Source organism: Peromyscus maniculatus, chromosome 2 (genome assembly GCF_049852395.1).
Source record: "Peromyscus maniculatus bairdii isolate BWxNUB_F1_BW_parent chromosome 2, HU_Pman_BW_mat_3.1, whole genome shotgun sequence".
Taxonomy (NCBI): domain Eukaryota; kingdom Metazoa; phylum Chordata; class Mammalia; order Rodentia; family Cricetidae; genus Peromyscus; species Peromyscus maniculatus.
Window position 1 is genome coordinate 71,003,705 of NC_134853.1, and position 24,716 is coordinate 71,028,420.

Here is a 24,716-nt window from a genome sequence, read left to right on the forward strand (position 1 = left end):
AATAGTAAAGTCCTGCACCCAACCCTCTCATTATAAAAGCAGCAGCAGCAGCAGGAGGGCTGGCTGGACAAGCCCTGGCTGGGGTGCTCATGCTCGATGTCAGGAAACCTGGTCTCCAGAATTTTGTTTGGCAGTGACTTCCCGCCACACACACTGGCCTTAGTTCCCCCATCCTGAAAACAGGAATCCTAACTTCTGCTGCAGATAGCCCATTGAATGTTAGGATTCTACATCTGCTCCAGGGAAAAGAGAAAATACAAGAAAAGAGGTTTGTGCTGTGTGTTTAGGGACACCGGGAGGGAGTCCCTGTTGATCTGAGGTATGGGTTGTCCCTTATTCTAATGTACGCACTTCTGGTTTTTATGTCAAAATGCCATCCACACGCTTCCCCACTGTCCCTTCCATTGTGGGATAGCGGTAAACAGGAGCTTGTCAGAAAAGCGACACCTTGTGGCCTTTTCAGGTACTTCCTTTCTGCGTAAGCTTTTCCTAAAATCTTTGACAAGTACTTGGAAGCAGCCCTGTGTAACCTTTCGCCTATAAGGTATCCCAAACAGACATGCCACTAATTTGACCCCTTTAAACCTTTAGTATACCTCCACCCCATTTATTTAGTGAAAGCCAGAAAAACTTTCTATCCAAATCACATGTTCCTGTTCAGAATTGTATTACGTGTGTTAATAAAGAATTTAAGCTGGGCTTAGCGGCACATGCCCTTAATCCCAGAACTTGGCAAGCAGAGGCAGGCAGAGATCTCTGGGTTCAAGGTCAGCCTGCTCTAAGAGAGTTCCAGGGCAGCCAGGGCCATCTTGTTTTGACTCCATTTTGTGTTTGTTTAGTTAGATAGTTCTCAGCTCTCCAAATCCTCCCCCTACAATCAGTCATGGCTACCTTCGCAACACTTTGAGATTTCTATGGCTTTGACTGTGGTCTAGATGTATTAAGCAAAATAATTAAAGTAAATTAAAATAACTAAAGAAGATATGAGTAAAAAAATGTAATATTATGTCTGAAATAATTATTGTACATTTCACTATATAGAGAGACTTGTCTGAAAAGAACCAAAAAAGTCTGGTGGTGGCTGCGGCGGCGGCGGCGGCGGCGGGGGCGGCGGCGGCGGCGGCGGCGGCGGCGGCGGCGGCGGCGGCGGCGGCGGCGGCGGCGGCGGCGCACGCCTTTAATCCCAGCACTTGGGAGACAGAGGCAGGCGGATCTCTGTGAGTTCGAGGCCAGCCTAGTTTACAGAGTGAGATCCAGGACAGGCACCAAAACTACACAGAGAAACCCTGTCTCGAAAAACCAAAAACAAACAACAAGCAAACACAAAAAACAAAACAAAACAAAAAAACAAAACAAAACAAAAACAAAAACAAAACAAAACAAAAACAAAAACAAAACAAAACAAAACAACAACAAAGCCCATAAGCTTCAAGTTATTTGAAGTTATTTTTTAATGCTATTTTTTCCTATTATGGAATAGGAGTATCTTACATGAGTGTGATTATACAGTAGTATTGAAAATACATTTAAAACCATTAGGAATATCACTTGCTTTCTAATATACATTTTTTTTTTTTTTTTTTTTTTTTTTTTTTTTTTTTTAGTTTTTTTGTTGTTGTTTAGAGGCTGGCCTTGAACTCACAGAGATCCGCCTACCTCTGCCTCCTCAGTGTTGGGATTAATGGCGTGTGCCACCACCGCCTGGCTGTGTCAAAGTTTTTAATCATGTATTTTGTGTGTGTGTGTGTGTGTGTGTGTGTGTGTGTGTGTGTGAGAGAGAGAGAGAGAGAGAGAGAGAGAGAGAGAGAGAGAGAGAGAGAGAGGAGAAAGAGAGAGCGCACGCATGGAGGACAGAGGGGATGTCTGCAGAAGTCATTTCTCTCCTTTCTGCCATGTGGGTCTCAGGGATTGAACTGGGTCATCAGAGTTGGCAGTAAATGTCCTTACCCACTGTGCATCTCACTAGCCCCTCTTTCCCTCCCTCCCCCTCTTTTCCTTCCTTCCTTCTTCCTTCCTTAAGAGAATCAACTTTATTTCAAGCCACGCATCCTCTGCAAACAGGGGTTGTCATTGGTAAATGTTCTGTAAACTACTGACTGAGGTCAATCCATGGCTGCTGGGAACGGAGGACAGAGAATCATCATTCTCTTTGCATGTGTGCGCATGACGTTGATGGGACCTCAGAGGACAGGATGGGCTCCCGGCGCTACCTGGCAGGACCTTGGAACAAATGGCACTTCCATCAGTCACATCTCACTTGATTGAACATAATGGAAATTAGTTTCATGTGTCAGCCACAGCACTTAGACAGAGAATCTTGAGAAAAACTGCCTGATCTTGCACACATGAACACACTTCCATTTTATATTCCATGTGGAATTCTGAATGTCAGATGGATTCTACAAGAAAAAAATATATATATATATACACACACACACATAGTTTGTTTTACATTTATTTATGTATTTATTTAGTGTGTGTGTGTGCGCGCGCACGCGCGCACGTGCATGTGTGCGTGCATGTGTATGTGTGTGTGTGTGTGTGTGTGTGTGTGTGTGTGTGTGTGCATGCCATGGCACACACATGGAGGTCAGAGGACAACTTGCAAGAGCTAGGTTCTCTTCTTCCACCATGGAGGCCCTGGTGATTGAACTTGTCTCATCAGCCTTAGCAACAAGTGCCTTGACTGACCGAGTCATCTTGCTGGTCCTATAGTTTTTATTTTTATTTTTTGTTTGTTTTTTAAGGCAGGGCATCATGTAGCCCAGGCTACCCTTGCTGTAGCCCAGGGATGACCTTGCATTTCTGACCCTCCTTGTCTCTGTCTCTCAAATGCTGATGTGGCAGGTTGCAGGTGTGCACCACCATGCCCAGCTTATCTGTCCTTTTAGGTCTTTTTGATTTCTCTTTCTGGTGCTGGGGCTCGAACCCAAGGCCTTACCTATGCCTGCAAGGGTTGCGCCACGGAGCCACAGTCCCCGGCCCCTAATTTTGTATTTTAAAGAATGAGAGAATGTGGAACACTCTCATTTTAATTTCCAGATTTCATTTCATTTCACAAGGCACTGCAAACTCTAGACTTGTGTGTTTTATGTTCTCGGTCTGCTTTGCAAGGAATGAGTGAAGCCATTTTCTGAGAGAAGACAGGAAGTCCTCAACTATTCACTTCACCAGTGTTCAGACTCTATGGTTTGTATCCCAGGCGAGCAGACTAGCGAGCTTCGAACTCTCTTCGAAGTCAGCAGTAAGGCAAGCAATGCAGTGCTCTGGTGTGAAATAGGTCCTCGCTGCCCCGGGAGCTAGAGCCCAGCAGTGGCTGCGTGACTCTTAGCTCACATCCCAAGAGTCACCTCTCCTGGCCTTCGGCGATCCCAGGACCACATGCAGACGGCCTCTGTGTTGTTTACACCGCGGCAGAGCCACAGGACAGCTGTATACGATGCTAGGGCCCTATGATGGTAGTGGTGCAGGCAGTGAGGGCAGACTGGTTCACACAGCTTCACACCGTTGTTTTCAGGTGAAGCCTGAGAGCCACAGACTAATAAAAGTCACTACTCTAGTGCTTACAACACGAAGAGAGCCGGTCCTGTCTGAGTGAAGTGGGCTGGTGTGAGGGGAAAACTCCAGCTCAGGCAGGCCACTAACTGGAAACGGCCACTTGGATGTGGGTCTTAACCAGGAGCTCACACCTTGAATGTGCTAGAAAAGCCACTGCTGAAGAGTTAATCCATGGAAAGAATTCAGAGGAGACACAGTGGTTGAGCAGACAGTGGCAAGGAGACCACTGTGTTCTGCATTCTCGGGGGGCTGTAGACAATTTTCTAAGTTCTCCGTAATAAGCAGCCTTTCCCAAGAGACTTTGTCCTGTGCAGGGATGGACAACCTGTCCGGACCGGCTCATATGGAAAAGTTTCTGGCATACCATTGGTCCTCATCAGAACACCTCCAGCAGGACAGGGAATCCGATCAGCTGTAGGCTGGCTCCTGGAGCCAGGGTTAGAGAGCCCTCAATACTGACTTTTTGGTTAACCCAAGATATCACCTCATCTTCTAGGACCAGAGACATGACTCGGGTCCCATTCTTCTGATGAATAAATAAAGGCCTTGGTTTCACAGCTGTTGACTGGGGGGAGGGGTCTGCTCTAGCGCCTTCCAAGCCAAGATTCCTAACTAGCTATTTAATTAGAATCTATATCAGTAGTCTGCAGTCTCCGCAGCAGGGCTCTTGGGCTTGCTCATTTCATCCTGGCATCCCTTGGAGCAAAGACCGCTCAGTCTCCACGTTTGAACCTTTCCTCAAAGGGCCTCCATTCCACTGTGTGACCTGTTTACTAAGCCAAAAGCCCAACAAGTGTCTTTATGGAGTATGTCCACTTTTGTCCCTTTGGAGAGATCTTAGGTCTATTGCTGTAACAAAAGACTCAAGGCTGGACATGTTGTAAAGAGGCTTATTTAGCTCACAGCTTTGGAGGCTGGAAGTCTGAGATCTAGTAGGCCCATCTGTTTGGTCCTCTGACAAGGGACTTCCTGGCTAGTCCAGTTCATAGTGGAACAGCAGGAGGAGAAATAGCTGTGTATAAAAGGTGTGGAGCTGGGGGCTGGAGAGATGGCTCAGAGGTTAAGAGCACCGACTGCTCTTCCAGAGGTCCTGAGTTCAATTCCCAGCAACCACATGGTGGCTCACAACCATCTGTAATGAGATCTGGCACCCTCTTCTGTATACATAATAAATAAATAAATCTTAAATAAAAATAAAATAAAAAGGTGTGGAGCCTGTAAGATGGTCTTACTTTCTAACCCACTGAGTGTGTATGTACATGCCACAGAACATTGTGGTGTTTGAGAATCTCCACCATGGGGATCCCAGAGACTGAAATCAGGTCTAGTGGTAAGTGGTTTTTGTTTTTGTTTTAGCTGTTTCTTTTCCTCCTCCTCCTCCTCCTCCTCCTCCTCCTCCTCCTCCTCCTCCTCCTCCTCTTCCTCCTCCTCCACAGAACATGGATTCTGGGGATGGAACTCAGTACTCATGCTTGTACAGCAAGTACTTTTCTGGCTGAACCAGAGTTCTTTGAGAACTACATCCATTATTTCCAAGGTCGGCAGTGACAGAACCATCACCTACTAGTTCACGCTGGTAACTTCTAGTACCTGTACCTTTGGGGACACAGCAAGCCAGGTCAGGGAGTGAGGCAAGGCCTTTCCTGTGTGATGACATGCCACCGGAGGGAATTCTGTCACATTGTGCTGTCCCACTGGCCCCTAAGTCTCGGTGACGCTAAGGAAATGGCTTCTCAGTTTGCTGCTACCCAGTCCCCTCCTTCAGAACGGTCCTTCATAAACCTCATGACCTCAAACAGACCCTTCCAGCCTTTCATTCTCCAGAAGCTGAGCAGGCCCACATCTGTCCTGCCAGGTTATACCCCTCTTTCTTTGATGCAGTTGCTGGAAACGGAACCCAGGGCGCCAAACATGCTAGACAAGAACTCTACTCCTAAGCTCTATCCCCAGCCGGGGGTGGCTTCTGATAGAAAGAGACCGCCCTGCCTCTTCAGCCAGTTCTGGCCAGTTCCACCCCCACCTAAGTGCTCCGCTATCCAGGAGCCCGTGCCTTCAGACAGGTGGCCACCAAGGCCATGGCAAGCATCTGTTGTGACAGCTGCCTGGGAGGTCTGGTGTCAACACTGGTCAATGCAGACTTGCCTCCCTCTCCCCAGGGCCCCTCCAAAGTAGATGCCCCGAGGCCCTGGATCGCCAAGGGACTATTTTGTGCATCTGACAGGCACGGGCTCCAAGCTGCTGGCTGGCCTCTGTTTCCCTATGGTCACTGGGCCTGGATCCTTAGGGCATGCCCCAGGTCAGTCTCAGGGGTCTGCAACTCTATGGTAACACTAAGAAAAGGCAAGTTTTCCTTTCAATAGAATCTAAAGTAAATAGGCATAATGGGTTGTCTTCAACTAGCTGCTGTTTTTTTTTTTTTTTTGGACACAGGTTAACGAAGTTGTAAAGAGAAGACACACGGGTGGGTGTGTCCAAGTTCCTACCCTCACATCCCGGCTGTGTGACTCAGGACTCACTCATCCTCTGGGCTGAGAGCTCTTATCTGACAGAGGGTGACTGCGAGTTAAGTGCCTTCAGCCACCTCAGCCTTGTGGGCTCACTGGCCTGACAGTCACAGATGCTATTGTCCGTTACTTGGCCGGGACTGCCACATGTGCAGGAATGTGCGGACTTCCTGTGGGGTTCTGCGCCAGGGATGTTCACTGCGGTGGTGGCGGCGGCCGCGGCTTAAGAAAAGAAAAGTAGTGTGATAATGGAGGCCTCACACCAGGCTGGAAAGCTTAGAGTGATCCCTGAGCCACGCTGGGCTCACTGACTCCACCAACCACAGTTTACTCCTCAGGAAATCTCCTCCACATCAAGGTGGTTAATGTGTTTGGTTTTTTTTTTTTTTTTTTTAAACTGAATTTGTCATTTTGTTTGTGACTAATCTGCACATTTGTTTGGCTTTTTTCACGAAGGCTCTCAGCATGAGTTTGTATCTAGCTTGAACACGGGTAGGGAACTTCATAAAAATGATCGAAGTCTGGGCTAGGGGAGTGCCACTCAGCTGGCAGGGGACTTGCTTAGCGTGCGAGAAACTGTGATCTTGAGCCTCAGACCAGACAGACCTTGCCAGAGAACACATGCCTGTAACCTAGTGCTGGAGATGTGGAGGCAGAAAGATCAGAAGTTCAAGGTTACCCATGGCTACATAGTGAATTCAAGGTTACAGGAGACCCCCGTCTTGAGCAAACAAACAACAGCAAAAAGACCAAAGCCAGAGGTAGGCATGAAAAGGTGTCCATGCTCACAGCTGTCTGGAACTCCAGTTCTAGGGGATCCAAAGCCTTCTCCTGGCCTCCACAGGCACTGCACACACACGATACATAGACACACATGCAGTCAGAACACCCAGACATAGGAACAAAGGAAAAAAAAAAAGCTGTCTGTGTTTTTCAAGACTGAGGATCCTGTACAGGTTTTTCCATCAGACTTTTTTGTTTGTTTGTTTTTTTCGAGACAGGGTTTCTCTGTGTAGCTTTGTGCCTTTCCTGGAACTCACTTGGTAGCCCAGGCTGGCCTCGAACTCACAGAGATCCACCTTGCCTCTGCCTCCCCGGTGCTGGGATTAAAGGCATACGCCACCAGCACCCGGCTCCCTCAGACTTCTAGCAAAGGGAATTCGAATGTATCTTTTCTGCACAAAGGCTCTAATTTCCTGACTATTCCAGAACTCTCCGGTTAGAGGTGTGGAGAACAAGAGAGCACTAGAGCCACCATGGAGAGCAAAGGCAGCCAAGTGAATTGCTCCACAGCCCCAGCGGAGCCTTTGGGCCAGCTGCTAGCTGCCTGACTCCTGAAGCTTTGGGTGTAGAGTTCATTCTGCAGTCCGGGTGAGCACAGTGTTCCTGGCCTGGTTCGTTAGGATTTTTATTCGTTGTACTCCGGCTCCTTGAGAACCGTGGCTCCAGGGCACAGCACGTTTTCTGATGCTTGCTCTAATAACGTGCTATCCACAGGCTCATGTGCTGGAAGGTCAGTTCCCAAGCTGGCAGACTGAGTGGTGGAGTCGTCAACAGATGGGGCTGGTGAAGGTGGTTAAGCCGTGGGGCATCACCCTTGGAAGGGATTCATGCTGGTCCCGAGGAGTGAGTGAGTTCTCGTGAGAGTGGGGACTCGTGTACTTGATTCCGTCTCCACTCAGCCAGGTCCCTTTTCACTTCTCTACCATGTTGTGACTCAACCAAGAAAGCCCTCGGGCTGGAGAGATGGCTCAGAGGCTAAGAGCACTGGCTGCTCTTCTAGAGGTCCCGAGTTCAAATCCCAGCAACAACATGGTGGCTCACAACTATCTATACGATCTGGTGCCCTCTTCTGGTGGGCATGGATACATGCAGACAGAACACTGTATACAAAGTAAATAAATCTTAAAAGAAAGGAAGAAAGAAAGGAAGAGAGAAAGCCCTCATCAGAAGCAGACCGGATAGGACAGTCCAACCTTAGACTCCCAACTCTCCAAACTGTAAGCTACATAACCCTCAGGAGCTCACAGTGTGGGCTGGAAGAGACGTTCAAGCGTGAGTGTTAAGGGAAGGCCCAGAGAAGAAGAAGAGAGGGTTTCCTGGGGGAGACTTGGAGGATGGCTGGAGCTGCAGGCTTGCGGGCTTGGGAGAAAGTGCAAACAGCCTTTGGGTGGCACCCTGGGGTGCAGGGGAGGCCTGGCAACAGGATCCAGTTTGAGCTAAGCCAGATGAAAAGGGTCATGTGAAGGTTCGAGGAAGGCCTAACTGGCAGATGAAGAGGTAGGGCTGCTGGACTCTCAGACAATTCCCGAAGACCTGGACTCTGTCACTTAGCCCTGCAGCTCATCGCTCTCAGTTGCCTTTCTTCTCCTCGTTTGTGGCAGAGTAAACACCTCTTCAGGGAAGGAAGGGATTTACTGATGCAGCTTAGGTCAGGTTCCTGCCCTTGGAGCAATCAGAAGTTGAGGTCAAGCTGAGTGTAGGAGGGTTGTGAGTTCAAGGCTAACCTTGGCAGAATAGTGAGACCCAACTTTAAAATGAAGAAATGAAGTTGGGGGTCACGTGGCTGCAGACTCCTCTGTGACTGTCAATGGAATGAAAGTGAAGGGAAGGACAGTGCCCAGCAGCCACCTCAGAGTTGTCCCCTGAGTTTCCGACCCCAGGACTTCCCATTTTGGAAAGAGTGGGCATTAAAACCAACAGGATTTTTTCCCCCTTTTATTCATAAAAACAAATTTGCAACAATTTATTAAAAATCGATACCATGCAGTGGGGTGAGAGAAACTCCTCATTTACATTTGATTCTGCCCGTTCCGGTCTAATTGAAAGCGGTTGTGTGTGTGTGTGTGTGTGTGTGTGTGTGTGTGTGTGTGTGTGCACTAACGTCATTGGAAGATGCCCTCGGGCGGAAGCCTCTAGGAAATGGACCGTGTGTTTGCTGCCTATAAAAGAACAGAACCAGTAGATAGCCAGAATCACGTTGTGGGGCTTGTTAATTGCAGAGAAATTAAAAATAAAAAAACAAAATGGGTGGAGCTACAGGATCAGTAGACAGAGATGTACCTTGTGGGTTTACCTAGAAGACAGAGCACGGTTCGGAGTCACAAGGGATTACAGACACACGCTCACCTCCGACAATCCAATACTTTTGTTTTTTGTTTTGTTTTTTTTTCCTGCTAGGTTGGAGTAATATTTCTACAGGTTTTTTTTTGTCTGTATACATTATGTACAGTTAATTATCTCTTTCCCTTTGAAAAAAATTAATGCGATCTTTTAAATGAAATTTGGTTTTGGTGAAATCAAAAAAGCAAGGAAATACTGGTTAACACACAGTGAGTGACAACACAAGAGTTTTAGTGCCTAAACAGAGAATGACGTCAACTTGACCTGTGATGGGTTGACATTTTTCCCCCTTAAAAGCTACAGAACCTCCGTAACCTCTCTTTGAGGGAGGGGAGGGGAGAGCTATGCTACGTGAATTAGGGTGTTTTGAAATGTTGGCGATGGTAATTCCCGTGGGCCCTTTCATCCCAGCCTGGTGGTTGACAGCAGTGTGCTCCTGACTGCCGTGGTCTGGGAAGAGATTATTGCCTGCTCGGTTGAAGCTGCCGTTAGGATTCTTTAGGGAGTGAGCGAACCGCTCAGTTGTGCAGACGCCCCTGGACGTTGCCATTCAGGCCTTTAGCAAAGAATGAACCTGTCTAGGAATGTCAGAAGAGTTCTGAGCCTCCCTCCTGCTGGGCTGTGCCCCGGTAGAGGGCCTTGCTGGAAGCTTCTCTGGGCCACACTGCACCCCCAGCTTGTGGGAGGGCTGAAGGTCATAGTCACACTAATACCTCACAGGTCAGGGCTGCTTCACAGTGCAAAGCTCTCCTGGATGAGTGTCCATCCCCAGAGTGACCCTGTGAGGTAGGCAGGATGGGTGTTATTTCAACCCCAGTCTGTTACAGAGGGGAAACTGAGGCTCAGAGAGACACTGGTGACTTGCCCAAGGTCATGGAGGGAAGTCTGAGGGGACTGAAGACTCAAACCCAGGTCTGACTCCCGGGCCGGTGCTCTTTGGGGTTCAATTGCAAGGGAAGTATGATGTGAAGGGTGAGAACCGGCCTGCTGACTGACCACCCCGGTGACACCCGAGAGGTCACACACGGGCCGGGCTGGAGGGGCACTGAAAGGCTCCCTTCCGGAAGCCAGGAAGCCCTGGGCCAGCAGCTCCTTTCCCTCCTGGAACACAGGGATGACTTTTAGCAGAATGCCCCTGATTCACTTTGGTCAGAAACAAAGTCAATGGGGGGAAAAAAAAATCCCAGCAGCCCTTGGGCCCCCGTGGGAGAGGTTAAAGTGCACAATCTTTCTTTATCGTGTTTTCTGGGAGCAGACATTCCATGATTAGCTCAGGTGGTTCCCCTTATTACCGGGAACCCTAAAATTGAACATAAGGACGTGGCCGACATGGTAGGTGCATGACAGACTGTCGGTTGAATGCTGCAGAGCGTCTCTGCAGTGCGGTGCCCTGAATCCCCACAGTCCCCAGAACGGGTGTTATTGTGTTAATGTGTGGCATTTATCAGAGAGTAACAAACATCTCTCTCCTGATCAGCGTCCCCCGGGAGCATGCGTGGCCGCCTGCTCTGGTCCCCCAGCCCCAGGGCTGTGTCTGTGTGCCCTTCCCGCTGACTCCCTGTTCCAGGGAGGCTGAGGTGGGCTGGGCCAGCTGCTGGGGACCTGGTGGCCCTGCTCACCTTCTTCCCCAGAGTGGAGAAGGGCTGGTGTGTGGAGGGGGGGGGGGGCGCGGGCACCACCGATGACGTGTGTGCAGAGTGCAGAGGCCATTTCTGCAGAGCCCTTGCTCTGGCCACTTGGTGAGGACGGCTGGAGTCTGAGGTCTCTCTCCTTGGTCTAGAATTTGATTTGTTTTCGCAAGTTTCAGACATCCCAGCTCCTCTTTGTTTGCAGACACCAAGGAGAAGTCACCGCCATCCCTCTCCCTCGTGAGAGTAAGACCTTCACAGATAAGGCTCGAGGTCGGTGCCGAGTCCCGCTCTCTGCCCGAGCGCCACTCCGGCAGTCTGGAGAGGCAGCCGTAGTGCTCAGCTTCTCACGGCCAGCCGTCAGTGTGCCAGTGGCAGGCGCCTTGACCCAGCATGGTGCTGTCCCCGGGGAGGCCCCGGCCCCAGGCCTCCCACGCCTACAGGCCCGAGACCATGACTCGGAAGGAGGGTGGCACATGTCTGTGGCGGGGACTGGCGGTAGGGCTGACACAGGGGCTGACGCAGCTGGCGTCCACGCCTCCAATGGACGGGAGGTAGGCGTGGTGGAGGATGGGGAGCTGGAGGGACAGCCGGCGCTGGATGCTGCGGGGTGAGAGAGAGAGACAGAGTTAGTGAGGGGTGGCTGCTCTCCTGAGAGCCCCTTGCTCCCACTTTGGCTAAACTGTTCTGAGTGTAGGAATCTGTGTCCCCTTAAATCCAAGATCCGTTGGTTCAATAGTCTAAAACCTTCAGACACGAAGCAGGCCTTTGACAGAGGCTCACAGGTACCTGCTGTCGTCTTGGGAATAGCCAGGAAGACTAGTAGGAACAAGATTGCATCTTGCCATCTCCCTATCCCCCCACGGTGGGGGCTCGCTGACTACTGTAACTATCATGGCAGAATTATGAGGGCCCAATCAATGCTTCACACATAGGTGCCACTCATCTTGAATTGCAAAGCCTCTGTGTGATATGGCTTCCAACCACAGCCCCCAGCTTTCAATCCCAGGCTTCCCAGCAGCCTGCTCTCTCCTCCTGCCCTCTGGCACTTCTGTACCCGTACCAGCAGCCATTCCTCTCAGCAGGCTCATTCCTGGCCTTTTAGCATCTTTGGTGATTAACCCTGCCATCCTAATATTGGAAAGTCACAGAAGGGGGGTGCACACCCTGATGAGGCCCCTAAGATCTCTCCAAACGCTCTGGGTGAATGGGCTGTCTTTTCTCCCACAAGTGCTGCCCTCTGGTGGCTCATTTCTGACAACCCACCTTTGTGGTTTTGCCTTTATGTTTCCTACCTGGAATATGATTCCTCTGGAGCTCATGGCCCCGTTTAACTATCATCCTCTGTGCTACCTTCTCTGGGAGTGAGCCCCCTCCTCGTCAAAGTCCCCAGAACTCTTGGAAAGAAGCCGGAAGCTGGAGATGGCATGAGCTGGCAGGTGGGGAGGCACTTGCGTGTTACCGATGGAGGAGGGATAAGAAGGGAAAAGGTAGCTGCCCTCTGGCTCCCTTCTCCTGGCCACATCCTTAAAGTCTTAATGACCGTCAAGTCGGTGAGTCGCTTTAGTTTCTAAAGAGGCTGTTTATAGGGAGTGTGCCCAGGGGATGGCTTCCTGCTCCCAGAGGCATTTGGGCTCGATTTGGCATTGCGGTGCCTCTCAGGCTACATTCCAGTATCTGGATTCTCAGGTGCAAACCCAACCAAACCAAACAGAGATCCTCGCAAAAGAAAACAGAAAACAAAGAGCCAAGCATCACTACCCCTGTTACAAAGACAAAGACAGACAGAGGGCTTCTGGGACTTGTTTAGGGAACCGGCAGTGAGGCAGAACCAGGAAGGCTGTGTCTTTGCCTCCGTGGAGTCGCGTGGCTTTGTGGCAGAGGCACGCACTCCCAACAGCGTGTGCCTCAGAGTTTACTCAGGGCCTGGTGGCTTCTGAGATGTGCGGGTGCATATGAAATGGACCCCTGTTCCCCAAGGACCTGTTGTTCAGGAAGACTTCTCAGACACATCAACGTTCACAGAAGAGAGGGCTGGGGAATCTGTAGTGGTAATCCCACGCTGAGAATAGGCTGGGGTCCTGGTGGGCGGAGGGGACACTCTAAATTCCTAGAAAGAAAAACGCCTGGGCTCTCCTTGGTGAGAGCCGAGACAATGGAGGGAGCCTGGGACTGTTCACCCCCCTCTCTAATGGTTAAACTGCCTCACAGCTAAAGCTGCTTGACTTCTGGCCTTCTTTGCCTCAGGGTTTTCCATAATCCTCAGACAGCCACCGGCACATTGGAGAGGAAGTGGGCTCCTTTCTCTCGTCAGGCCAAATTATAAATCAGCCCATTTTCTGTTACCTAATTTATATTTTAAAATTTCTTTTGGGATACAGGGAAACAAAGCCAGCAGCTTTGGGACCTGAGTAACCGATAACAGCTTCATGCTGAAATTAAGTTAACCATGTATGATGTCAGCAATGATCATTTCTTGGGGCAAGATCTGTTGGCTGAGCATCCAGGAGAAAAGAGGAACTGGAGAGTGCACTTGGCTACAGGGAAAGGGGCGCATTTGAGCAGCCTGGGCAAGGCAGTCTGTCTAGGTGAGGAGGTGCATGCTATGTTTTGAGAGCCAAGGTGTTCTCCTATCTGCTAAGATCCCATTCCCCTCCCCACAGTCAACACATGCTTGGTAGGAGCTCACTGAGCACCAGAACCTGAGCTCAGTCCCGGGGGCTCACAGGTCCGCCTCACTCCGGAGGCGGTGGACTAGCGAACCGCTATGTGTCCTGTAACCCTGGAAGGTCTTCTGGATGGCAAGCTGGCCAGTCTCGGGTTTGCTGGGTTGATGACTTAATAACATCACATGGCCTGAGTGATGTGCTGGCCTTTGCTGGTTCCTGCCTGCTTGTCACTTCCCGGAGGCTGTGTGTCAGAGTTTGTGTATCTACCCCCTGCTTCCAATATGGCAGAATGGGCTAAAGTCGCCGGTGGGAGCAGAGCTGAGGTGTGCAGGTGTTCCATGTCTTCTCTATCCACCTTATCTAATACGACAGTCCCCTTCCCTGCTTCATTTACCTCCAAAGCACCTATTACGAGCATGCCAGGCCTTGCCTTTTTAATTAACTAATTAGCCTGCCAAAGAGAATGGAGACGCCACAAGACATGGGCTCACAGGAAAGAAGGGGTCTCTGTTTTGGGCACTGCTGTTTCTCCAGCATCTGTCTGACATGAACTGGTTTCAGTTATCAAGTATATTGATGTCATAAGGTTACAGTATGCACAGGACAAAAAGCAGTGTACTGAGTTCGAATCCTATCTCCTGCACTCGAGTACTGGGTGAGCTTGCATGGGTCGCCTCCCCCTTCTGGATACTAGTTTTCTGACCTGTAAAAGGAGCATTGTAATATGGCTGCATTACTGGGTCACGCAGAGCTCAGGTGAAATCACAGCTGTGAGATGGCTGAGCACATGGTAGACAGATGTGCTGCGGCAATGTGCTCCTGGGCACGGTTCTCACGGAGAAGGTACTTACTGCTCTGGGGAGTTGATGTCTTCTATGGGGTCTTTGCATGTTCTAGAGGGCTCTGTTGTGTTCCACTGTAGCTGGGGGTTTTGATCGAGGTGATTTTTTAAAATGGCCTTTCCTCCATCTGTTGAAAATGACATCACAGAATTAACAAAATTTCGTTAAGTTAGCTTTTAAAACGCAGTCATGGGACCTTGAGGATGCTGTCCATGGAATAACAGAGTCCACAGTTCCTCTCCTTTCTCTGAGCCAGGGTCCGTACCCAGCCCTTCTGGACCCAGGCAGTGAGTTGAGGATCTGCCATCCATGGACAACAGCCACCGGCTGGGGAAGTGTGTGGCTGATCTGTCCTCTTTCCATTCAAGAAGAAAAGTCAGTGTGGGAACCAAGTGGACTGTGTGGGCCGTGTATCTTAGACTGAGGAATTCTAACACTAGCGTCCTTCTCATTGGGCAGAGTGGTTAGTGAGAAAAGGGTAAACGTCTCTATGGACTAATGGTCCCCTAAGCTCTGGGGACCCCACTCAGAGGACAGGCTATGGCCAAGAAAATTCCTCCTTGGGCTTCCAAAACATCTGGAGATATTAGAGAAATATGAAGTCTGTACCCCACCCAAGAGATTAGGGTTTGTTTGGCAGGGGAGGAACATTAGTTCTTTTGTTGGGTTTTCACTGTCGTTAGGGGATGGTATAGGTATGTGATTTTTGCATCCATGCGAGCTGATCCACATTATTCATGGATTCTGCATTTGCAAACTCATTTGCTTTCTAAAATGGACTTGTCAGCCTGCAATCAATACTCCGGATGCACCATGGTCACTGTGTGTGTGTGTGTGTGTGTGTGTGTGTGTGTGTGTGTGTGTGTGTGTGTGTGTGTATGATGGTTGAGTTGCGGTGGGTGTGAGTAATTCTGAGTCGCCTGGCATGTATGTCCCAGCCTGAGGCGAGCCTCTCATTGCACAGCTTCCACACCGTTCTATCCTTGAAGTTGCTTGACATGTTCTTGCTTTTCCTGTTGACGACTTTCCTGTTTAAAACGGTCCCCAAGTGTAGTGCTGAGTGTCCTTAAAACACAGGTGTCAGGCAAGCGTCCATCGGGCGCAAGCTACAGTGCCGCCGGCCATGCGCACAGTGCTGCCCAATGTACAGTGTGTGCTGGGAAGGGGGCATGGGCAGAATGAAGCAAGATATCGATCAGCTGACAAGTGCCAACCTGGGGGGAGCTCCCAGGAGCCCCACCCTGGGCTTCCCCCAGAGCACTGGTGTTTGTCACTATCCATGGCGGCCTTACAGAGCATGGCTACACCAATGCCGTGTCTAACAAGAGGCGACTGTAAAGCCCCAGTGCTGTGGTCTGAATGTGCCCCTCTGAGTTCACGGTTCTATTTTTATTTGTTTGTTTATTTATTTACTTATTCATTTGAGATGGGATATCATTATGTTGTCTAGGCTGGTCTTGAGTTGCTGGCTCAGATGATCCCCCTGCCTCAGGCTTCTGGGTTGCTGGAGCTGCAGGCACACACCTCTGCACATCACTGTGGTGAGTTAAGAGGTGGTGACTTTGGAAGGCGAAGGAGTCTCCAAGGTGAATCCCCCAGGGAAGGGTTTAGTGTCCTTCCAAAGGGGCTCGGAGCACAGTTTGAGCCTTTTTCTGTTTCTTCCACTTGTGAGGGCGTAGTTTTCTTCCAGAAAGCAAAGTGGTCCAGGTGCCATCTCAGAAACAGAGACAAGGACCTCTCTAGACACTGAGCCTACCAATACCTCATTCTGGACTCCCAGCCTCCAGAGCTACAAGAAAATACATTTATGTTATGGCTTTTCTTTCTCCTTCCTTCCTTCCTTCCTTCCTTCCTTCCTTCCTTCCTTCCTTCCTTCCTTCCTTCCTTCCTTCCTTCCTTCCTCCCTCCCTCCCTCCCTCCCTCCCTCCTTCCTTCCTTCCTTCCTTCCTTCCTTCCTTCCTCTCCTCCTCCTGTGTGTGTGGTGTGGTGTGGATGATGTGTTCATATTGTGGGTGTCATTCCTCGGGCACCCTATCATATACCTTTGGTTTTCCTCAGGTGCTGTCCACCTTCCCCTTTTTGCTTTTCTTCTTTGAGATAAGGTCTCTCATTGGCATGGAACTTGCCCAGGAGGATAGATCGACTGCCCAGGGAGCCCCTGGGGGTCAGCTGGTCTCTGCCTCCCTGTGCTGTGATGACAGCGTTTACCCCAACACTTGGCTTTTCATGTGGGTTCTGGAGATTAAACTCAGGTCCTCCAAGCACTTTGCCAACTTTCTCCCCAGCCCCTATTTCTGTGACACTTGATTGTCAAGTCTGTGTCAAGTGTTATTGGCTAGAGTAGCACAAAATCTATGACACACAGACTGAGCACCAACAGCGGAGAGTGGGTCAGAACAATGTCTACTCCAAGCGGCTGTACTCGAGAAGATCTGCTTTCTTACCTCTTTCCTTTCTTTTAAAATTAGACTTATTCATTTTATTTTGTGTGTGGGAGTGTTTTGCCTGCATGTATGTCTGTGTACCATGTGTGTGCTTTGTGACCTTGAAGGTCAGAAGAGGGCATTGGATCCTCTGAAACTGGAGTGAAGGATGGTTTTGAACCATCATAACAGAGCTGGGAAGTCAAACAGGTCCTCTTAACCACCGAGCCAGCTCCCCAGCCTCTTACCTGTTTGCTTAGCAATATATAGTTTTAAAAACCAGCATCTTGGACAGGCGTGGTGGCACATGACTTTAATCCCAGCGCTCAGGAGGCAGAGGCAGGAGAATCTCTGTGAGTTTGATGCCAGCCTGGTCTATAAATTGAATTCCAGGACAGACAGGGCTACACAGAGAAACCCTGTCTTGGAAAACAAAACAAAACAAAACAAACCAAAAACCAAAAACCAAAAACCAAAACCAACTAAACAAACAAAAAACCACCAAAACCCCAACCCCTCCCTAAACAACAACCAACCAACCATCACCACAACAAAATGACCATCTTACTATATAGCCCAGGCTGTCCCCAAACTCTGTCCTCCTGGTTTCTGTTTTGTATTAAAGTGAAAAAAACAAAAAACCTAGCCCCTTCTGGGAGTTCTTAAGAACTTATCACTTGGTTTCGTCCAGTACTTTCTTGGCTTCACCTTTTATATTTAAATCTGCGTCCATCTGAGATGAACTTTTATGTTACAAAGTGAGGTACAAAGTACAAAGTGAAGATCTACCTCTGTTCTTTCCACATGGCTACTCACGGATCCCAGGGAAGTTAACTGAAAAAATTCCCTCCAGTAATCTGAAGTGCTTTCCTTTGTAAAACACTAGAATTATTAGGACTGATATTTTTTTGCGGGGGGGGGGGGGGGGGCGGGGGAAGGCAGGGTCTCACCATGCAGTTCTGGCTGGTATGGAACTCATTACATAGACCAGGCTGGACTCCAATTCCCAAAGACCTGCTTTCCTTTGCCTCCAGAGTGATGGGATTAAAGGTGTATGCCACTCTGCTTGGCCCAGTAGTAATTTTTATTCTTTAAAATTCTTTGGCCGGGCGGTGGTGGCGCACGCCTTTAATCCCAGCACTCGGGAGGCAGAGGCAGGCGGATCTCTGTGAGTTCGAGGCCAGCCTGGTCTCCAAAGCGAGTTCCAGGAAAGGCGCAAAGCTACACAGAGAAACCCTGTCTCGAAAAACCAAAAAAAATAAATAAATAAATAAATAAAATTCTTTGTAACTATTTTCATTTGAATATTTCTTTACATTTTATGTAAGATGTGTGTGTGTGTGTGTGTGTGTGTGTGTGTATTTATATATGTGTGTGACTTCTAAAGTCTGCACATACTTATGATGCCAGTACTTTCAGACAGAAGCAGAAAGAACAGTAGTTCAAGATCATCCTTGGCAAAGTACATTGAAAGTTCTAGGCTAGCCTGGGCTACATGTGACCGTCTCTCAAAACTATTAATATAGACTCTTCTATAGTAAGAACACTGTAAGGAAAGGAGAGGGGGGCAAAAAAGGAAAATAAGAGAATAAAAGAAACAAAATAATGGGGCTGAAGAGATGGCTCAGCGGTTAAGAGCACTGGCTGCTCCAGACGTCCTGAGTTCAAGTCCCCGCAACCACATAGTGGCTCACAACCATCTGTAATGAGATCTGGTGCCCTCTTCTGGCCAGCAGGCAGAACACTATATACATAATAAATAAATAAATAAATCTTAAAAAAAAGAAGAAAATAATTTCATTGATGTAAACATAGATTATTTTTGTGTGTCACTGGAGGCTGACCCCGGAGCCTGTTCTCCACAGTGCTGCAGCCACAGCCCCGAAAACAACTTTCTAACAGATGACGGATGTGTGTTGATCCGTCCAACAGCAGGGGGGTGCATGCAGGAAAAGAAAGAGGACGCTTGTGCTTTGCGGCACCTCGCCTTTCCCACAGTGCACTGCTGACAACCTACTTGTCCTCTAGTCCTTTAAAAACTGCGCTTGCACAAGTACTTACATATGGCTGTGTGGTGGTTTGAATGGGTATGGCACCCAGAGACTCATGTGTTTGAATGCTTGGCCTATAGGGAGGGGCACTGTTAGGAGATGTGGCCTTGTTGGAGGAAGTGTGTCACTGTGGGGGCGGGCTTTGAGGTCTCATATGCTTGAGCTACACCCGGTGTGGCACATAACCTCCTTCTGCTGCCTGTGGATCAAGATGTAGCACTCTCAGCTCCTTCTCCAGCACCATGTCTACCTGCATGCCACCATGTCCCGCCATGATGATAATGGACTAAACCTTTGAATTGTAATCCTGCCCTAATTAAATGTTTTTCTTTTTAAGAGTTGCTGTAGTCATGGTGTCTCTTCACAGCAGCCAAAACCTAAGACAGGCTGCATGCCTCTCTCTCTCTCTCTCTCTCTCTCTCTCTCTCTCTCTCTCTCTCTCTCTCTCTGTGTGTGTGTGTATCATAATGCTGGCTTCTTGCACTTGGAGATCTACCTCACAGCTTTTTAAAAATTTTAAAAGAGATTTTTTAATTTTAATGTGTATGTGTATACCTGTATGAGTTTATGAGCTCCATACATAGGCATGCAGATACCCAAGGAGACCAGAAGAGGGCATCAGACCCCTGGAACTGGAGCTATAGGAGGTTATGAGCTGCTCAATGTGGGTGCTGTGAACCGATTCCAGGTCCTCTCAAGAACGTTAAGTGTTCTTAGCCATTGAGTCATCTCTCCAAGCCCTTTAATCCCTCCCACCATTGCTGGGGATAGAAACCAGGGCCCCAAACATGATAGGCAGACACTCTGTCACTCAGCTATCCCCCTATCCCTTACCTCACTTATAAGTGGCTGTACAAAGTGCTCTATTGTTTCATAATTAATGAAATCACTTTAAATATGCACATGTACATTAGTGGTAGTCTTTCTCACCTACCAAGAACGTTATGATAAGCATTGTGATAACATTGTGTCGGTGCCCACGTGGATGTATTTCCACGGGTGGACACCTGCTTAGGAAGCTGCTAGCTCAAGTTGAACATTTTGCATTTGCAGAGGGCCAGCCTGATTTCCAACATCATAGGAAAATGTCCTCTTTCCAACATCCCACCCACACTGGCTTTTGCTGAGAGGTATACAGAGAGTGACCCATGTCACGGTGACCTACTCTTCTCACGTGGTTGGTAAGAGGGACAGGTAGCACAAGCTCCTGGCTGTTGTTTTCCCGTACACAGATGAGCTGCTTCTTAAACTGTGAAACACCGTTTGAGGAAGTAACTCTAAGTCATCTGCTGAGGAACGGAGAGGGAAATAAAGGGTGTCCCTGTCAGAACACGGGGGGGGGGGGGGGGGGCACCGGCTGTGCCGTGTACAAGAGGACATGGTGCCTGGGGGGTAAGACCCTGAAGCTCAGGGCAGGGGATGTGGGGAGCAGACTCTGAACAGACTCGAAACTGTAGGCGGGAGGTGAGAGCCCAGTACTTCAGCTCTGCCTGTGTGCGTGCCTTCAGACCAGCCCCATGCTCTCTCGGAGCCTCATCTACAAAGCGATGGGTCCCATCTCTGGGTCCCATCTCTGGGTCCCATCTTCTCACCTGTGCTCTCTGTGAAGTTGCCCAGGCTGAGGATGTCGTTGAGCTCTTGGTAGTGATTCTGTTTGATGTATGTGGTCTTCTCTGGCGTGTCTTGTAGCTGCATGGTGACTTCTTCCAAGTCTTTGTCCAGCTGGAAGACAAGGGCCCAGCTGAGACCAAGTCCCCAGGCCCAGCCCCTGCCCCCCAGAGTTCTACCTCTGCATCTTTTTTTCTTTTAGTCTTTTGAGACAGGGTTTCTCTGTGTAGCCCTGGCTGTCCTGGAAGTCACTCTGTAGACCAGGCTGACCTCCAACTCAGAGATCCACCTGCCTCTGCCTCCAGAGTGCTGGGACTAAAGGTGTGCGCCACCATTGCCCAGCATGACCTCTGTATCTTGAGAAGGATTTTGTTGCCCTCATTCAAGCAGGAGCTGAGATGGACCAGGGCTGTCTGGGCTTGAGCCTTGAGAGGGACCAAGCAAGCCCAGGAGGAAAGGCAAGGAACAGGGATAACAGGCCAGTTCAGGCCAGAGGGAGACAGGCCTCACTTTCTGGCTCTGTCCTGGCTTGTGAGTCTCAGTCCCTATTTGTAGCACAAGGGCATCACAGCTCCTACCTCATAGGGCACATGGAGACTCACTGAGATGACGGATGGGGAGCTCAGCCCAGTGCCTGACACATACAGAGGGGACCAGCTGTTAGAGGACCATCAATAATAACATAGATATGCATCAGACCCCCCAGCCGGGAGGCCTGAAGGCAGAGCTTGGCGGCGTCTCCGAGTCCCGCCCTATCATACATGCTCCAGCCAGCTGGGGTCACCTGGGGTCACTGAGCATGATGGGGCTCAGTCATGCCCAGGTTACAGAAGAATCAGGGCTAAACCAGGGGAGTATGTGTGGGTGGTGAGCAGAGGCAGTGGTGGGGGGGATGGCTAGTGTGCCTCCTACTATAGAACGTGAAGGGAGTCATATTAACTGCGAATCACTCTTCTGAGGGCAGGGGCAAACTTGCTGCTTAATAAGTTCCACCATGAAAGAAAAAGATACTCTTATTTGTGCTACACAGTGGCGGGGTTGGGAATGGAGGATGGGCCCAGTGGGAAGTCAGACTGTGGCCCGATTCTGGGGGCGGACAAAGCTACCCTGGGGCTCTCAGCTGTGGCTCAGGCTTTCTGCCATGGGGGGGGGGGCTATGCTGCTGGGAGGAAGTGGAAGGCTTAGCTTGGTGCTGTTACTGCTCGTTATGGATGTCTGATATTAAGTCAGAACCAGCCACGGACTCAGAGGGGCAGAAGCTGGTTCTTCCTTGCCACAGAGGCGGGTGTGGGGTGGCCCTATCTTAAAGCATTTCAGATGCATGGACCGGGTGCGTTGGCTCGCTCTTGTGTGTCCGCCTTCTCTGAGCCCCAAAGAGGTCACTGGATCTAGCAAATGAAAACATGGAAGTCCCAGTGGATTTTAAACCTCAGAGAGCAAAAGTCCTCTTTGCAGTTTGGGTGTAGCCTGCACTTGATATGGAGTATGCTGTTACTGAAAACACGATTGGTCGTTTATTTGAAATTCAGATTTAGCTGGGCATCCTGTATCTAATCTAGCAACTGGCTTCTCCCCTGCAGATGTTTAGCATGAGGCTACATTTCCCAGCATCCTCTGTGGCTATGTGAACTCATGAAAATTTTGGCAGTACAGGAAGGCAGAACCAAACTGCGCTTTGTGTGTATGTGTGGGCGTGCGTGCACATGTTATATCCTTAAGAGAAGGTCCCTTGTGTGGGCTTTCTGTGTCTCCTCTTCCTGAGACCTCCATGCCTTTACCCTGCTGTGCCTACGGAGTGGCAGAGAGCAGAAGAGGAGGACCTTCACCCCACGAATGACCCTGTTGGGACCCCTGTCCTCAGGACCATTAGGTGAGAGAAATAAACCCACTTTTTTTTTTTTGAAATAGGGTTTCTCTCTATAGCCCTGGCTGTCCTGGAACTCACTCTGTAGACCAGGCTTAAACTCACAGAGATCCACCAGCCTCTGCCTCCCAAGAGCTAGGATCAAAGGTGTGTGCTACCATGGCCTGGTTAACACACTTTCTTTGGGTCATTTTCTTTTTGAGGCTGGCCTCAAACTCGTGACCCTCCCTTTCGGGGCTGCTTGCGATTGAAGCCTCTGTGCTGCTGTTGCCTGGCTAGCATCCCAACCTGACTCAGCCCAGATGTGAGTCTAGACAGACCCCTGGCCCTAGGCAGTGAGGGAGAGAGAGAGAGAAGTGAGAGAGGAGTTCCGTCCTGCCTGAGGGTGTGGCTTAGACGTAAAGCTCCCTAGCTATGGCCTCTCTGGACTACTCAAGAAGCAGTTCAGAACTTGGGGACAGGTTATCTCTGGGGAAGCCTGTCCTTGTACCCTCTTTCCATACTGTGCCTCGGGGAGTTATTCGGGTCCTCCCTGAAGATACTCCAAAGTTTCCTCTCTGAACATGTCTGGGGACTGTTGGACTCTAGGAGTCCAGGCCAACTGGGCGCTCAGTCGTGGTCAGATGTGGCAAACTCCCTGCAGTCATGACCTGGGGGACTGTGGAGCAGGGGTAGTCTGCAGGCCGGGCAGAGGGGCCAGGACAGGAGGGTGGGCGGCCTCCTGATGTGGACGCACCTCTGTGATCTTCATCCGTAGGCGGTGGTTTTCTGACTGCAGTCCTTCCAAGCGTGATGTGCTGGCCTGGTTCACACTGGTGACGGAAGTGGAGGTCTTCGAATCTTCTTTCTTCTGGTTCTGTGTGAACTGGAATCGCCTGTTCTGAGTGGCTGCGTCAGGGTTTGTCCTCAGAGTGATGAGCTGAAGGCACAGAGGTGGCCTGACGTGAGACTCCTGCTGTGTTCCCCTCTCCCCAACCACGTCTCTCCACCCGGCCCTACTCTGGGGCTGACAGGGGCCCCAGGAAGGAGGCAGGCTGGGGCTCCGGAGCCCTGGGCTCAGGTTGGGCTCTGGCACAGGCTTGGGCATGACAGTAGGTAGACAGCTTCCCCTCACGGAGCCTCCTGACCCCGGCTCTCCCACGCCCCACCACGAGGCAGAGGCAGTCCACAGCCCTGGGTGGAGCCCCACTGTGGATGAGATGGAAGGAAGTGAAGACTTCACAACCATGCTGAGTTCAGTGACTAGCTGCTGACCTGTTTGCCCTGGCAAAGGCATTTCATGGCTTACACCCCTCACATCTGTTAGAGTATAGGTTCTGTGGGTCAGGGGTCTGGGCGTGTTGAACAATTAAAAAAGATATTTATTTTATTTTTAATTATGTGCATATGTGTACATATGTATGGGGGGGGTGGTTCTGTGTGTGCATGTGATGTAGGTGCCTGTGGAGGCCAGAAGAGGGAGCTGGATCCTCTGGAGCTGGAGTTATAGGTGTAGTCTTGAGCTGTTTGACTGGGTGCTAGGAACTGAACCTGGTCCCTCTGCAAGAGCAGGTTGGGCTATTAACTACAGTAGCACACCCCCAGGGCCATGGGAAAAAAAATACAAGACAAAAAGTTGCAACTTTGCCCTGATCTTACCCACACATTCTAGAATCTTCCCTAGCTTGGGGCGGGTTCTGGGCTCAGCCCTGAAGAGCAGGGGTGGAGTCACCATGCCTTTATCAGGGCTCCTCAGATTTGGGGTGTGGGTGTGAAGAAGGGCTTCATCGTTGTCATCAGGCCAGAATGGATTCAGTACAGGAGCTACCAGGAGCCGCTGTGCTGTGGGTGGACGGGGTGGGGGTGAGGGGATTGTCTGGAAGGGACAGTGTAGGAAGGAATTCCAAGGTTGGGGGAGATCCAGCATAGGCAAAGGACAGGGGGTCTGGGTCTCAGGGCACTTGGGGGAGGGCAATTATTATGATCACATTTATTATTGTGTGTGGGCACATAGCAAGGTATGCCTGTGAGGTTCAGACAGCAACTCTGTGGAGGCCGTTCTTTCTTCCCATTCTCCATGGGGGCTCTGGGGCTCCAGGTCAGGCTGCCAGGCCTTGTGGCAAGGGCTTTAGCCTCTGATTCACCTTGCCAGCTTTTATTTTTTTAAAGACAAGGTCTCCTACAGCCTAGGCTGGCCTCAATTTACTATGTAGCCCAGGCTGGTCTTGAACTTCTGGCCCTCCTGTGTCTATCTACCAAACGCTGGGATTACAGACCTGTGCCACCACACCTGGATTGGGAAGGGCAGTTTGGATGGAAGACGGGGTTCTTAGGGTACCAGAAGAGCCCCCAGAGGGCTGAAACACAGCTCAACATTGGGAATTTGGCCTCTGTGCCTGGATCAACGAGATGCCGTTAAAGGTGACAGAGCAAATGACTCAGTCAGAGTGGGCTTCGAGAGTCTGGC

General features: G+C 50.0%; 1 protein-coding gene across 1 annotated transcript in view; it reads right to left on the bottom strand.

Annotated features, from left to right (window-relative positions):
* Positions 1 to 8,764: 8,764 nt before the first annotated feature.
* Positions 8,765 to 24,716, bottom strand: part of Gabbr2 (gamma-aminobutyric acid type B receptor subunit 2) — a 356,621-nt gene continuing 340,669 nt past the window's right edge. The window contains exons 16-19 of the mRNA XM_006973681.4: positions 23,007 to 23,189; positions 20,391 to 20,520; positions 14,334 to 14,451; positions 8,765 to 11,416 (exon numbers count right to left, since the gene is read on the bottom strand). Coding sequence (XP_006973743.2) covers positions 11,251 to 11,416; positions 14,334 to 14,451; positions 20,391 to 20,520; positions 23,007 to 23,189 — 597 coding nt within the window. The 3' untranslated portion in view covers positions 8,765 to 11,250. The remainder of the gene's footprint in view (positions 11,417 to 14,333; positions 14,452 to 20,390; positions 20,521 to 23,006; positions 23,190 to 24,716) is intronic.